A 14,846-nucleotide genomic window follows, 5' to 3' on the forward strand; every position below is an offset into this window, starting at 1 on the left:
TATAACGTATAGCTACGTGGAAGTTAGTGGGAGTCCACTCCAGCGGGGTGCGTGGCCATGATTATAACAGTGGTATATGGGTAGTCTCACTTGTGTAGTTTGCTACTGCATTACTCACGATTTGTCATGCAGTAATGCGCTAAAGACCTCGCGTCCCTCTGTTCATATCGGCTCCGACTCCGTTCCTATCGGCTTATGTTTGGGAACAACTGCCCTATTATACTGATTAAATCTAGAGAGCCTTGCCATGTTTGTCTCTAAATATGCCGGAAAGTTACCAATGGCATAAGTCATTCTTTTTCCCTCCAAGGTATAAGAGTTCAAATCGTGCCCATAGTGGCATTCAGTTTGAGGATCAAGGCAGAGGACCATTTTAATCTATTCCCTCTGACGTTGACTTCCAGGTTGACTTATGCATGGGCGAAATAGGGGACCTTAGTGTACCAACTCAGATTCAAACAGAGCATTGAGTGATCCTTGTGATGCGATGGGCATATCCTAAAATCAATTATCCTAACAAACAATAGTTTGGAATAGAAATATATAGTCAATTGTGGAGCTTGAGCCCCTCGCCTGCCAGGTAGGGCTGTCATTCACAATCATTTCTAGCCCCCATACCTCTGCAAAATTCAACCAGTGAGCTCCCTCCACACCCCCCAACCCCCAAGTATTCCTAAGGTGTGGAGCAGTAGACGTCCAAAATGGACAATAACTCCAGCATATCAAAGTAGGCCTCCTTACAGTTGGCATTAAAATCCCCAGCTAGAATGGTGACCCCAACTGGGACCTTGAAAACCCCCTCATTTATCAGAGGACTCCGATTTTCCAGGGCAATTATTAATTCAGCTTCATCTTTCTCAGCAGTTTTCCAATAGACATTTACCGACCCCCCCCCCTGCATTGAGCAAAAATGCATCCATCCAGTATCCTCCACTCACCCATCTTAGTTATGTTGAGGCCCTGCTTATAAGCAATTGCTACACATCCTTTAGGTCAACCTTTCACCCCCTGCTTGGCACGCAGGCAGGTAACCTCAAAACCGTCTCAGATAAGATTTCCCAAAGCCCATGTTTCCTGCAGAAATATTACATCAAAAGACTTAAATTCCTTAATCAAAACCTCATTAGAAATTAAATATCAGTGCCCTCGGGAATTCCAAGACACAAAGCTAAAACTCCCAGCATAACTAAAGTGGCTGACTGAGCGGTTTTTTATTGACCTATGGAGTCTTAGTGAGAGGGGCAAGCAGCGCCAACTTGGGCCCTCCACAGTAAGACCCCCTTGTTCATCGCTCAAGCACCCCTCCACCCCCGTATTCCACATCCCACCTTGTGTCAAATTGGAAATGTGCAGCAACTTAAATGGGCTCTTTAAATCTGGTGATATAATAACTGAACTTTTGTTAACTACCTGCCTCATTAAGAGGGTGGAGCGAACCATTTGGCAAGGGATAACAAGTCTGACATAATCACATCTATGGGGGTGTATGAAATCAGCTAACTTGATATCGGCCGAGGTAATCAGCCTTAGTTCCGGTATTGCTTCGAAGAGGGAAAATATATATGGTCTATGTAGGGAATGGGGCCCCACCTTCCTCAAATAAATAATTTAGGATAAGGCTGGGCACCTCGAGGAACACCGCAACACTTAGTCTAACACCCAGGTACCGAATCTCTAGATTCATGGTGGATCCCTGGGGTGTACCTCTCTGCTGTTGCTGCAACCCCTCCTGGACCTTCTCGTGTCTTCTAACATACTGCTTGTTCGTAGGCCCATTCATAGTTGCGGACAAACCCCCTTTCCCATTAGGATTCCCCTTTGAATCAGCCAGGGAGGCAATATTAATTTCATGAATGAGAATATGTGAAAACAAAATCAAAATATCGAGGCCGAGTAACCCAAAAGGAAATACACCCGAACACGGGTTACAAAGGAACATACAAAGTACTTAATTTTATACTGAATCCAGTTACAAAAACAGAGCAAAATCAGATAGCTATCGGCCCTCAGTACAACACAACGAACTCCAGCGTGGTTCAGTGTGTTCAGTGAGAGACGTTGTACATCAGAATGCATTTGCTTTTTATACACTTGGTGGGCACGATGTCCAGCCCCTCTTCGGGTTAATATTCCATTGAATACATCACCAAACTAGGGTTCGTGCCAGGTCTCGAACAACCGCATATAACTGGTTTGCCTTTAATACATGTATCAACAAGCCTATGCAGGCCTTCTCGAACATTAATGCAATGTAGTTAAACGGATGTTCTACGTTCAGTATTTCAATACATTGTTTCGACATATGCTCGTGGATTAGTTTCATTGCACAAGTAATCCTTCTACACACAGGTCAACGAAGGACAAGGTCTCAGTTCACGACCTCAACAAGTGGCCTGCAGGCAAGTTACATATTAGCTATGTACAGAGGTCAAGACGGCCATGTTGTATTCTGGAATGACATCGTCCACCATTTTAACTCACAGGGTGACTTTTACAAAGCGAATCCTAAAATGGCGGTTTGACCTAAAATGGCAGCTTACATTGATTTAAGGTCAGGACCTTGCGACACGGATGCTTTTGCAAGCGACTCGAGCAGCTTGCCGTAGGCCAATATTAATATTTTTATTGCAATATGAGGCACGATATGATTTCTCTTTTGACAAATAGAGTTAACTAACAATCTCACCTCTGCCTCTCATCACTTGGGGGACTTCCCTTGAACGAGGAGTCCATACCACCGGCCCCTCACTAGTGGTCAGCAGGTGTACCCCTGATTTAGGCATGCAGAGGGTTCCCCTAGTTTCTTCAGTGTCCCTAGGGTCTGTCGAAAACCCTGACAACCCAAACTTCAGGTGGCTCGGGCCTTTGTGATCTGGCCCCATATCCAGTCTTTCCTTAGCACTCTGTTTCCAAGGACTAAATCTTTCTACTTCTAAGAGAGCAGGACACAGAGTCCATCGCTTGTTTAAACATTTCATAAATTTGCTCAACTCCCTGCTCCCTATCTGAAGGTTTCCCTACTACTCTGCCTTTGCTTGGGTAACATTTCATAGCCTCAAACATGCAGTTGGTAATCCTCCTCATATTCATGAGTTCTGCTCTGAAGGACCGTTTTGTTTTTATCCGGTGGAGCTCATGATGTATGCTGATGCCGTCCCCCTTTCACAGTTCAGCTCTGTATCTGAGATCTCCAAAACACCCTCAGCATTAGTCTCCCTCAATTTAGTGGTATAATTATCTCCCTCAGCTGCATTCAGATCATTTAGCTCACGAAGCGCTGTTCCACGCATGGACTTGCGTGAAGACATCTTAGATGCCCTTAGATTGCCAAATTTTTCTTAGATTTGTTTTCTCCCTTTTCTACGAGGTCTTCAAGCTTACGCTAGTGAATACCCCCAGCTCTGGCTCCTTCTCAGCATCCTTCACCAACTCTGCAGTCGAAGTTCGGGGAGCCCTTATCACATCGGGTGAGAACATAGCCCCCACAATGCCCCGCCAGTTATTTCTAGTGAGGCCAGCACCCATGTTGATAGCGCTTATGATGTTGTCAACGCTCTCCTTTATAGTAGTCTGGCAACACCCAGTGAAATAAGTCATGTCTAGAATACCTCATTCAGAATGGAAGTCTTAATTTCATTCATAAGTTCAACCGTCCGATCCAGAATTATTTTGGACAAGAGTGGCTCTTCAGCGACCTTGGATGTCAAGGCGCTCTCTGAGTTGGTGAGATTGCTAATCTCCCCCATCAACCCCCACTCCCCTTCTAAATGTTGCGACAGGCTGAGTAAGGTAATTCCACCTGACAAGCGGAGGGAGGGTGGGGCGGAAAGAGTATCCAGAAAGGTACAATCCAAAACACGATCCTTTCGAGGATCAGCGATGTATTGCGAGTTCCTGGCATCAATGGCGCTTACCCATGAGTCCGGTGCCATGTCCTCCACAAACAGTGATTTGCGAATGACCCTGCCCCTCCAAAGACTGAATGTCCATGGCCCGAATTGGGGGGCTGCTCATGTACCTATGCCCCATCTCTTTACAGACTTTTTTTGGAGTAGGAGGCAGGGGCAATGCCAGCGGCTTTGTTATGCTATTTCTGAGACTGGTACGAACCACAGGCGCTGCTAAGATATCTTTTCTAGAGGCTGGCATCTTCATTGTCATTCTGAATGAGAAGTCGCCAATTGCTTAAGGGGAGAGGAGTATCGCACAGCGTAAGCGCATTAGCATTCTCTTGCCTAGTTGACATTTTTATCACGTGCATAGGTGCTTGCAGAACTGCTCACACCCTTCCTTGAACCTATAACAAATGTCCCATTAGTACGGATCAGTGACAAGGAAAATGTTAGTACTAACAACAAAGCTAACCACTGTATGCATATTTCCTGGAGTGCATCCTAGCAGCTGAATCTGCCGCGTTGATTCTGTAATCGGAAAGCAAGCAAAAATGCATTACTTGGCAATGCCGCCCAAACTGTTGGTTTATATGAGCGGCACCTCACCACAGGTCAAGCAACAATGCAACAATGCATAAAGTCAAATCCATTTGTTCGCTCAAGATTCTAAAGCAAACAATACCATCACAATGAGCCCCCCTCACCCAGCAAACAACCAAGCAGCGCACTTCGAGCGCACTCCTGATGCACGCGACCCAGAGGTTTAATAGTGAGCAAAGTGGGCGGAGCCTCCACTACGAAGCTTTTCCTGGCCAGGAATAAACAATGAATATAGTTCCACAGCATAAAATGCCTGGCTCGGCTCGTCTCGTCTCGTCTCAATAGAACAACGGCTCTTGCACCAGCCAAACAGCGCTTTCATGATGACTTCAGGTAATGCTGGATCAACTACGATATTTGAACCTAAATGGAACACTTATTTGCTTTCTGACATACAAGAGGCTGACCGGCCCCCGCAGTGGGCGCTAGAGGGACAGCCTACATAGCGGGCTGTCCTCTCTGGCCACCCCCTTCCGGTTGCTGGTCATGCCTCTCCTCTTCCTTCCCCCCCCCCCTCAGCGAGGCGGAAGAGGCGTCCCCAGGGACCTGGCTCCCGGGTACACTTATAAGGGCGGGAGCTGCTGACCATCAGTCTCCTGCCCAGCAGCTCCCGCCTTGTGTGAATCCTCTTGCCCAGCAGCTCCCGCGTGAATCCAGATTCGGCAGTCGCAACAGATTGGTAAGTAAGGGAGGGGGAACAGGGGCCTGCTCGCTGGCCGCCGCGTCAGCTTGAGCAGGCCTCCCACAGTCAGGCCGGTTAAGGTGGGTGGGGGGCAGGGGTCTGCAGACCTGAGCAAAGGGTAATGCTAATACCGTTCTCCTCACGGCTGCATTGGGCGTTAAGGGCCAGCCGGGCCACAGGGCTGGGAGCGAGAGGAGCGATGTGATTTATCGGATGGCCCGTTCGGTTCGCAACGCAAGGGGGATGCCATTTGTTTGCATTCATGGCCGCCGTGCCGAAATTATGTTTTCAATATTTACGCTGGGGTTGAGTCATGGCCGCTGTGCCCTTGTTTTTATAACGTGTGCGTTTTGTTGAAATCAATTTATGGCCGCCGTGCCATGCATTGGGTTTACATGCCGAAATTGGGTTTTCAGTATTTACGCTGTGGTGTGGAGTCATGGCCGCCGTGCCCTTGTTTGTATAACATGTGAGGTTGTTTGAAATCATTTTATGGCCGCCGTGCCATGCGTTGGGTTTACATTTGGAGGTTGTAATTGTAACTGGGTTTAAAAGGATTCATGGCCGCCGCACCAGGTGTTTTTTGCGATAAATGCAAGTTGTTGATGCCGCACCGTGTTGTTTCAGGGGCCGTGAGTCATGGTCGCCGTGCCATGCATTTGTTGTATTATGGGTACATTGCATGAGGTTTGAGGGCACAAACCGTGGTAATATTAAGCAGCGCTCAAATACCCGAGTTTTAGTAGCGCTACATAAATGCAGGATTAATTTAAATGTTTCACGAGGACGCGATAGCCGCAAGTGGCATAGCAGGTAGAGCGCGGACTTTGTTATTCGGTGTTCGCTCCTTCCCACGCGCCCGTTAACACGGGTTCGGGTCTCGGCAGGGGCCAAGCTCAGCCTTTAGTCCTACGGGGTCATGAATGCGCGCCAAACACCGTGGTTTGTGCGGGGCAGCGCACGGACAACTGAGGGTTCGCTGCACTGTATAAGGACCAAAGTATTTAGTATGTGGGGGGGGACACTGTATATCTCGAACGCCCGTTACCATGTGCCCCCCCACCTCGTAATATGCCGCGCGTAATCTGCCCTTGTTTGTTTGTATTTATAACGCGTGTCAGCGGCAACGCACTTATCATGTAAAGATTAGCCGGGCAAGTGGCACAGCGAGTAGAGCGCTCGCTTTGACATCTGTGCATAGCATGCGGACGCGGGTTTGGGTCCCGGCAGGGCCAAACTCAGCCTTTCATCCTTCCGAGGTGATAAAAGAGCACCACACACCATGGGTCATAATAAGCAGTGCTCAGATACCGAGGGTTCGTAGCACTCTATAAAATGCTACATTATTATTATTGCCCATAGTATTATTATTTAATCTAAAATTGGGGCAGAGAAGCAACCAATGAGCATGTGCATGTTAAATACGCCGGGTTGTAGGAGAGTTGTAAAGGGCTGCATTCAAATTGGTTGAGCACATGCGTGACATTAAGGGGGAGGCCCCCGCATCACAGGCTGAAGATTTGCTTAGCCAGGGCACAGCCAGTTACGCCTATTACTTCATTTGTCTCCAAGTTGTGGTGTGGGGAATTTTTGCAATTCGCTTGCTTTTCTTCGGGGCCAATACATTCTCTTTATGATCAGCATATCGATCCTCAGGCGCCTTTTGTGATGTTGCATGAATGAAATGCTTAACTGCATGGTTCAATTTTTTGAATACAGGTCGGGCAAAGGAGCAGCGGTTAAGAGGAATTTTAAGGCTATTTACCAAAAAGAAAAGAAGTGTGGTAAGGTATAGGTCAAGGAGGAATGTCCGGCAGCAAATGTGTGAAAACAGTACTTTTGGCGGGTGCACTTTAGTCGGTACTCGCAACGTGGAATGCAGTAAGGCCGGGTGGTAACATGAATTTTCCATCTTCAGTTAGGATGTCGTCGGTGGAGGACTCACAAGACCTGTTCCACTCCATTGAGGAAGTGCCCAACACCCCGGGGTCAAGCGAGGAAGAGGACGAAAGGGCCATCTGGGCGTTATTCCAAGAGAGGATGCGCAGTGAGGGGAAGGGTTGGGCTAAGAAAGTGTTAGCCAAAAAGCAACCAGAGCAACCCAAACAAGTTGTGGTGGATGCCCAGATCTGTCCAACCCCGTGGTAGATATCCCCCCCACCCCCCGAGCGCAATCGCACTAAAACCTTTACCTGCCAAGAGAAAACGCCAGCAAAAGGGTAAGAAAACAACTGAAATGTTGCAGGTGGCGCCTACGGTACAAACTGCCAGTGAGCTGGCGCAAGTTGGGCCAGGGGCTACAGCCTTGCCACCGGTAGCAACTGCAGGTGTTGCAAGTGTCAACGAAGCGCAATTGTGTTCCATTACACCTCCCATGTTACAGGTTTCAGTTGAAAAATCAGGTGTGTCGCCACCAGTCGGTGGTGCGGTAGGTAATGAAAGGTTTGGGTTGATTTTGGAAGAAATATTGGTGTTGGTCAGGGGCAATGGGGCTCCTGTGGCAGCAGTGGCTACCCTACCAGTGGCTAGGAGCGTGTGGGAGGGGACCAGCGCGAGCACCACTGATATCAATTTGCCCAGTATACCTGCCCCCCCTGCGACGGGCACAGGCCCCACCGTCAGCACCCCCATCCCTTCACTTGCCTCACCTTCAGCGCCTTTAGGAGCGGAACAGCCTATGACGGTTGCCCCCTTGTTATCGGGCAGGTCATCCTTAGCCTGGCATATACCCTTAGGACATCAGAGAGCAAATATGGGCCAGGAACAATATTGACATATTCAGCCTTTTAGCAATACAAGATGCCGGCCCCAATGTCATGCTAAGTACTGAAGAGAACAATAAGAGGCACCGTAAGCATAGTCGGGAGCTACAGGATCTAGTACCTCGAATGGACCACAAGAGGATAGGAAGGGAGCGAATAGGGCATGCCGGTTTTTTAATACAGGCAGCTGTAACTGGGGTCCTAAGTGTAAGTTCAGCCATGAGTGTGGGAAATGCGGGGGGAACCATCCCTTGGTCAGATGTTTCTAGCGGGAGGGTGGCTCTGGGGGTAGGGGCCAGAGGAAAGGACAGTAAGGCTCACATCGTTACCCCTCCTCCCCCGGCAACAAGCACGGCTACACAGATTTGTCTAGGAAGGGTCCCTCCCCAGTGAATTTGCAGGTTTTAGTGGATCATCTAAGCCATTACCCCAGACAGCGTGAGAGGGATTTGCTATTTCAGGGTTTCACAAAAGGATTTGTTATTCCTTACGAGGGTCCCCTCACCTGCCGCTTTGCTAGGAACTTACCTTCAGCGAGGGGTCTGCCTGGGGAAGTCGATAGGAAATTAAACAAATTACTAGAACTAGGCAGGATTTCTGGACCATTTGATGCCCCCCCCCCTCTCCCCAACTTCATTGTGTCACCTCTTGACATAGTTCCCAAAAAGGAGAGGGGTAAGTTCAGGCTCATCCACCACCTTTCTTACCCGAAGGGCGAGTCAGTGAACGACTGGTTGAGCCCGGAAATATGCTCTGTTCACTACGCTTCTTTTGACCAGGCTATGTTGGTGGTGGCCAGTATGGGAAGAGGGGCTTTGATGGCCAAGGTGGATATTGAGTCTGCATTTCGCTTGTTACCTGTGAATCCAGCCAGCTTCCATTTGCTGGGTTTCCAGTGGAAGGAGGGTTTCTTTGTAGACAAATGTATGCCCATGGGGTGCTCAGTGTCCTGTTCCTTTTTTGAAACATTCAGCACGTTCCTTGAATGAGCGGCACGCAGAATGGAGCAGCGGGGGGCAATGGTTCATTATCTAGACGACTTTCTATTCTCTGGCAGGGAAGGGTCTGAGGACTGTGCAATAGCAATGTCTGTTTTTCAACAATTGATGGGAGAGTTGGGTGTTCCCTTAGCGCCTGGGAAAACAGAGGGCCCTTGCAGGGTTCTGACATTTCTTTGCATTGAGATAGACACTGTTAAGGGCACTTGTAGGTTGCCTGATGATAAAGTAAAGGGAGTGGAGGAGGAAATAGTGAATAATTTGTCAAAAGACAGGACCACCCTTGAAAAAATGCAGCAACTTCTGGGAAAACTGAATTTTGCGGCTAAAATAATCCCGGCAGGCAGGGTTTTTGCACGTAGGCTGGCCAGGGCAACAGCTCGTGTGGTTCATAAACAACACCATATTAGATTAAGCAATGCCCTCAAGGAAGACTTAAGGATGTGGTACAGATTCTTAGACAGCTTCAATGGGGTGCAAATCTGGCGAACCCCGTGGGAAACCAACACTGAACTACAGTTGTTTTCAGACGCTGCAGGAAGTGAAGGTTTCGGTGTAATCCTAGGGCCAGAGTGGTGTGCTCAGAAGTGGCCACAGTAGTGGCACAAGAAGGGGAGAACAAAGAACATAATGGTCTTAGAAATGTTCCCCAGTGTTGTCGCACTGTTGTTATGGCCTACGGTTTTGGCCAACAAGAGGGTTCATTTTTGGTCTGACAACAATGCGGTAGTACAAGCCATTAACTTACAGTCCGCATCATGCCCTGCAATCTTGAGCTTGCTCAGGAAACTAGTGGAAGTATGTATGTATCACAACATTGAATTTAGGGCTCGACATGTGCCGGGCACTGCTAATATTGCTGCTGACGCTCTTTCTTGCTTTCAGTGGTCCAAGTTCCGGACAGCCCACCCGGAGGGCAAACTGGAGGGAGCGCAGTTCAAAAAGGAGTGGTGGCAGCTGGTGGTGTGGACAGGGCGCTCGCCGAGTTGAGTGAGCGCTCACTCACGCCCGGAGTAAGATGTAGATACCAGCAAGGTTATGGCAAGTTCAAGAACGTGATCTCTCATCTGCAGGGTGAGAAACTGACTGCGGAGGAACAGATACGCGCCTTTGTGGTCTGGGCACACACAGAGGGCATGTCAAAGAGGTTGGCAGCATCGCATTTAGCAGCAGTTGCATTCCACTTCAAATTGGAAGGGAAGGGCGATCCCACAAAAGGGTTTTTGGTGCGTTCTGCATTGAAAGGCTGGGCCCGCTCGGAGCCAAGGTCTAAGGATGTGCGAAAACCAATTGACTTTGGGTTATTGGTAAAGTTGTTAGCCACGTTACCTAGCATATGCTTCAGCAAATACGAAGGGGCGCTATTCAGGTTGGCATTCGCATGGGACTTTTTTTGGGGCATTTAGGATTAGTGAGCTAGTTTCTGCATCCAAGAAGGACACATCTGGGAGGGCCATTGCTTTGGGGGATGTATCTCTGTTCCACAAGGAAACGGGCAAGGGGGTCAGTATATTATTGAGGAAAAGCAAAACGGACCAGCAAGGAAAAGGTTATAACATAGTCTTACACGGGGCACCCCTTGCAGAATGTTGCCCAGTACTCCTTTTTAAGCTCTTTGTAAAGTTTCGAGTCACAAGTGCCGGCCCCCTGCTAACTCACGCCGACACTCCCCCCCCACCCCCCTTTCTGTATTACAATTCCGCAAAGTGCTGGCAATGGCATTGAAGGCCTTGGGCATCCAGGATGAAGGTTGGTCCACACATAGTTTTAGAATAGGCGCAGCCACCACAGCCTTTCAACAAGGCATGTCCCCTCGGGCGATCATGAAGGTGGGGAGGTGGGAGTCGGGCCGTTATCGACTTTATATCCGCCCCCAGCACAGTGCATGCCCAGAAGAATACTAGATACCAAGAGCACTTAGGGGCCAGGGCAGGGAATGGGGTCGGTTTGGATACAGGTTAATCAGGAAATTATGGTATGGTATGTTTTTTCTTCACAGATGATGCAGTGTGGCTGATCGGCCACTCATTTGTGAAACGGGCAGAAAAAAGGGCTAGGCAATGGACGATCGGACAAAACTTGGGATTCAAGAGTACCGAGTGTGTGTGGCTGGGCACTCCTGGAATGAGGTGGCATTCCTTGCTGCCGGCCATTCACTGGCGATTACAGTGGAGGCGTGCACCAAGGTGGTTGGTGATTCATTTGGGGGGCAACGATCTGGCTAAGTTGGGCCATGGACGCCTGCTCGCCCAAATACAGGTGACTTTGCGCATTACAGCACATGAGTTACCAGGCACAGAAATACTCTGGTCAGAGATGGTGCAAAGGTGGGTGTGGAGAGACGCCATCTCTCTGCCCGGCATGGAAAAATCCAGGAAGCGCCTCAACAGAAGTGTTGCGAAATTCACAAAAGCGGAGGGCCTGGGGTTTATAGGGCATTGCTGCTTGAGCTCCTTGCCTTCCCATTTTGATGCAGATGGTGTACACTTATCTGACAAGGGCAACAATGTATTCCTGACGGCTATATTGGGTGCGCTAAGGAGGGCTGGGTGCAGATGAACTAATGGTGAGTATGGAACAATACAGATGCTAAGAGAGAAGTAAGGGCCTAAGGTTTGGGGGCATTGATGGCAGCGTGAGCCACCATCAAAGCGTGGCAGAGTATCGGGGCGGTCCTAGTCAATGAGGGACTTCACGCTGCAGCTGCAGCGGCTCGGGATTGGCCAGGCTCGAGCCGATCCCTCAACGGGCACTGACTCCCTTCCTTAGGGCGATAGGCCAATAATCTCCTGGTCAGTGCCCGAGTGTCCCACTGGTGTACCAGTGTAGTTGGAAGTAACCAGCGGTTTGTCAGTTTGGCCAGTGGCTAAAGAGGTGACAGGGTTCACCCATATCTGACTGTTTTGTAATGTGGCTGGGACCGTCCCAAGTGGTCTTGCTCCTAATAAACCTGTGACCTTGTGTTTTCCAAACTTTAAAAGTTGTCTGTGTATTCATTTCATTGTGTTATTGTACGGACCAAAGGAGGTGGGAGTGTCCAATGGGGATCTCCCCGCTAAGAGGCTGACCGGCCCCCACAGGGGGCGCTAGAGGGACAGCCTACATAGCGGGCTGTCCCCTCTGGCCACCCCTTTCTGGTTGCTGGTCATGCCTCTCCTCTTCCCCCCCCCCCTCAGCGAGGCAGAAGAGGCGTCCCCGGGCACCTGGCTTCCGGTCTGGTCTCCCGGGTACACTTATAAGGGCGGGAGCTGCTGGCCATCAGTCTCTTGCCCAGCAGCTCCCGCCTTGTGTGAATCCCCACCCACGCTGAAATAGAATCATGGGCACACATGTGGAAGGTTGGCAAGAACTTGGGTATGCAGTTAATACGTACAGACCGGTAGGGAGAGTAGGACCAAGATGAAGCTGTCGCATCATCAATGTAATTTTTTAAGGTGCACATAGTAAGAATATTGAAGATAAGTTTAGTGTGTTGTTTGATTTGTGTCTAATTCCTATTGCTTTTTGTTACAGGCGGAGTATCGGGGCGGTCCTAGCCAATGAGGGACTTCACGCTGCAGCGGCTCGGGATTGGCCGGGCTCGAGCCGATCCCTCGACGGGCACGGACTACCTTCCTTAGGGCGATAGGCCAACAATCTCCTGGTCAGTGCCCGAGTGTCCCACTGGTGTACCAGTGTAGCTGGAAGTAACCAGCAGTTTGTCAGTTTGGCCAGTGGCTAAAGAGGTGACAGGGTTCACCCATATCTGACTGTTTTGTAATGTGGCTGGGACCGTCCCAAGTTGTCTTGCTCCTAATAAACCTGTGACCTTGTGTTTTCCAAACTTTAAATGTTGTCAGTGTATTCATTTCATTGTGTTATTGTACGGACCAAAGGAGGTGGGGGTGTCCAATGGGGATCTCCCCGCTATGTAACTGAGGCAAATCGATTGAGAGGTAGATGAGAGCCAGCTGCAGGGAAAGCCCTCAGACATCGCTGCGCCTTGGTGGGGCAGAGCAGTGAGGAACCGCAGAACTTGCCGTTGTCAGCAAAGGAGACGGCGCCAGCTGAGAACAGTGGAAAACTGGTGTTGCAATCAAGGGCAAATCCGCTGGCAGGATCGAGTGCAGGAGACCGTCCACTGAGACCCGTGGTGGGCCTGGAGCCCGATGAACAACGCTGAAACCAACAGGAGCAGGAGAAGGGAAATCTCCCACTGGAGGAGCGACTAGTCATGCCTGAGTTGATTTGATGCTCGTAGCAACTCCGTGGCAGAGTCAGGAAGACAGCAGCAGAACCAGAGTGAAGCAGCTCGGTCTCAACGCCATACCCCAGGAAACTAAACTCTGGGAATGAAGGTACCAGGATAGAGCGTACCACTGTACCACTGAGAAACCACAAGTGTGAGTACTCGGAGGATCCCTGAAAGTTACCACGTATGACAGTTGTCCAACACTGGAACATTTTATGAAAAAGCAGTGAAAGCCATTCGATATTAAGTCCAAGTACATGAAATTCAAGACAGTTAAGAGGTGGGGCAGAGGAGTGTTGAAGTAAACAGATATATGTAGAGTGTTCCCCTTGCCTGCCTATGCCAGTCTCTCGCCTAGTGTGCATATGCATCCATCCCCATAACACTAGGATGTAAATCAATACCCCCCAACCCCTGACCATGGCCATTTCCAAACTTTTGGACCGTGGACATGAACCAGAACTATAAGGAATTGAGGGGAGGCATGGGGGAAGCAGAGGCAGTATGGATGTACACCTAGCCAACACCAAACAAGTACCTGGAGCCCCATGTTCTCATTTATTTGATCCCCACCTGAAAAATACTACCTGCTGTCCTGCAATCCTCCCTTACCTCCTTCACCTCCTAGGTTGACATTCACATGCCTAAAGTTAAATAAATGGTATCTAATGGCACCCTTGCTCGTGTTTGTCCCCCAAAAAAAACAATTCTTGACATCTGGACATCTCCCCCCACCACCAGACCCATGGCACCTTGGCAAGCAAGGCACGCCTCACTTAACAGTGTAACTGCAACACAGTGCGGCAAACTGCTGAGCTGGGCATTCCAATCTTGCAGTACAAGAATGGCAGGCCTGTTTCGCTGACAGTTCTACGCGTATAATACCTGGCAGTTGGCCTCTCTGTGGCATAAACTTGCTGCTAAGTAACATAGGCTTCAAGGTAGCACACACAGCATCTGCTTCCTTCAGAAGAGGTGGGCCTGAGAAGAACTGTGGGTGGCAGAGAAGAAGCTATATATCTCTGCGTAAAGTCACGCCAGTGGACGAGGACCCCAATATTGAATGGCAGGATGTCATAGTAGGAGAATACAGGATTTAGTAACATTTTTCAAACCTATATACAACACTTGTATCTTTAAATATTTCTAACTGTATTTTACTACTAAGGGAGGTAGTGGTAAACATTCAAAACAGAAATGGTACTTGGCACATATTGTACACAATGAGAAATATTGTAGCTGAATTTCAAAAAGGATTTATGCATGAAATGTCCAACTCACCCGAAACTTGGGGCCATCTTATGTGCCTTGGTACTTCTTAAATTGATGGATTTGTTTGACATTTCTGAAAGGAAATAGAATTTATGATGAGATGTCAAAATAAGTGGGCAGTGATAACATAGCACAATCCATTGTTTTAATGGAAGGAGTCCTAGGGACTTTATATCCATTAACCTATTTTGTGGGGGTCGAAATTGCAGGGAGACAACCATTTAGCTCCCTATTGTTACCTCTAAAGAAGCTATTGCAAAATACGCCATTCTAGCAGATCTAAAAGGTCAATATCAGTCGGTAATTCATAGGGTCACGTCTGTCCCCATTCTAAAATATCGGAATTACCACTGATCACTTTCAGGAAGAAGGTGTAGGTGTCTGTAAATTATTAATGGTCATTGAAAA

General features: G+C 48.8%; 1 protein-coding gene across 2 annotated transcripts in view; it reads right to left on the reverse strand.

The window, feature by feature from the left end:
• LOC138497657 (early endosome antigen 1-like) overlaps positions 1–14,846 on the reverse strand; it is a 734,693-nt gene that overhangs the window by 601,240 nt on the left and 118,607 nt on the right. For both annotated transcript variants that reach the window (XM_069621253.1, XM_069621252.1), the window contains exon 2: positions 14,448–14,511. In XM_069621253.1, coding sequence (XP_069477354.1) covers positions 14,448–14,511 — 64 coding nt within the window. The remainder of the gene's footprint in view (positions 1–14,447; positions 14,512–14,846) is intronic.

This window comes from Ambystoma mexicanum, chromosome 5q, assembly GCF_040938575.1.
Source record: "Ambystoma mexicanum isolate Mex_15411 chromosome 5q, UKY_AmexF1_1, whole genome shotgun sequence".
Lineage (NCBI taxonomy): Eukaryota > Metazoa > Chordata > Amphibia > Caudata > Ambystomatidae > Ambystoma > Ambystoma mexicanum.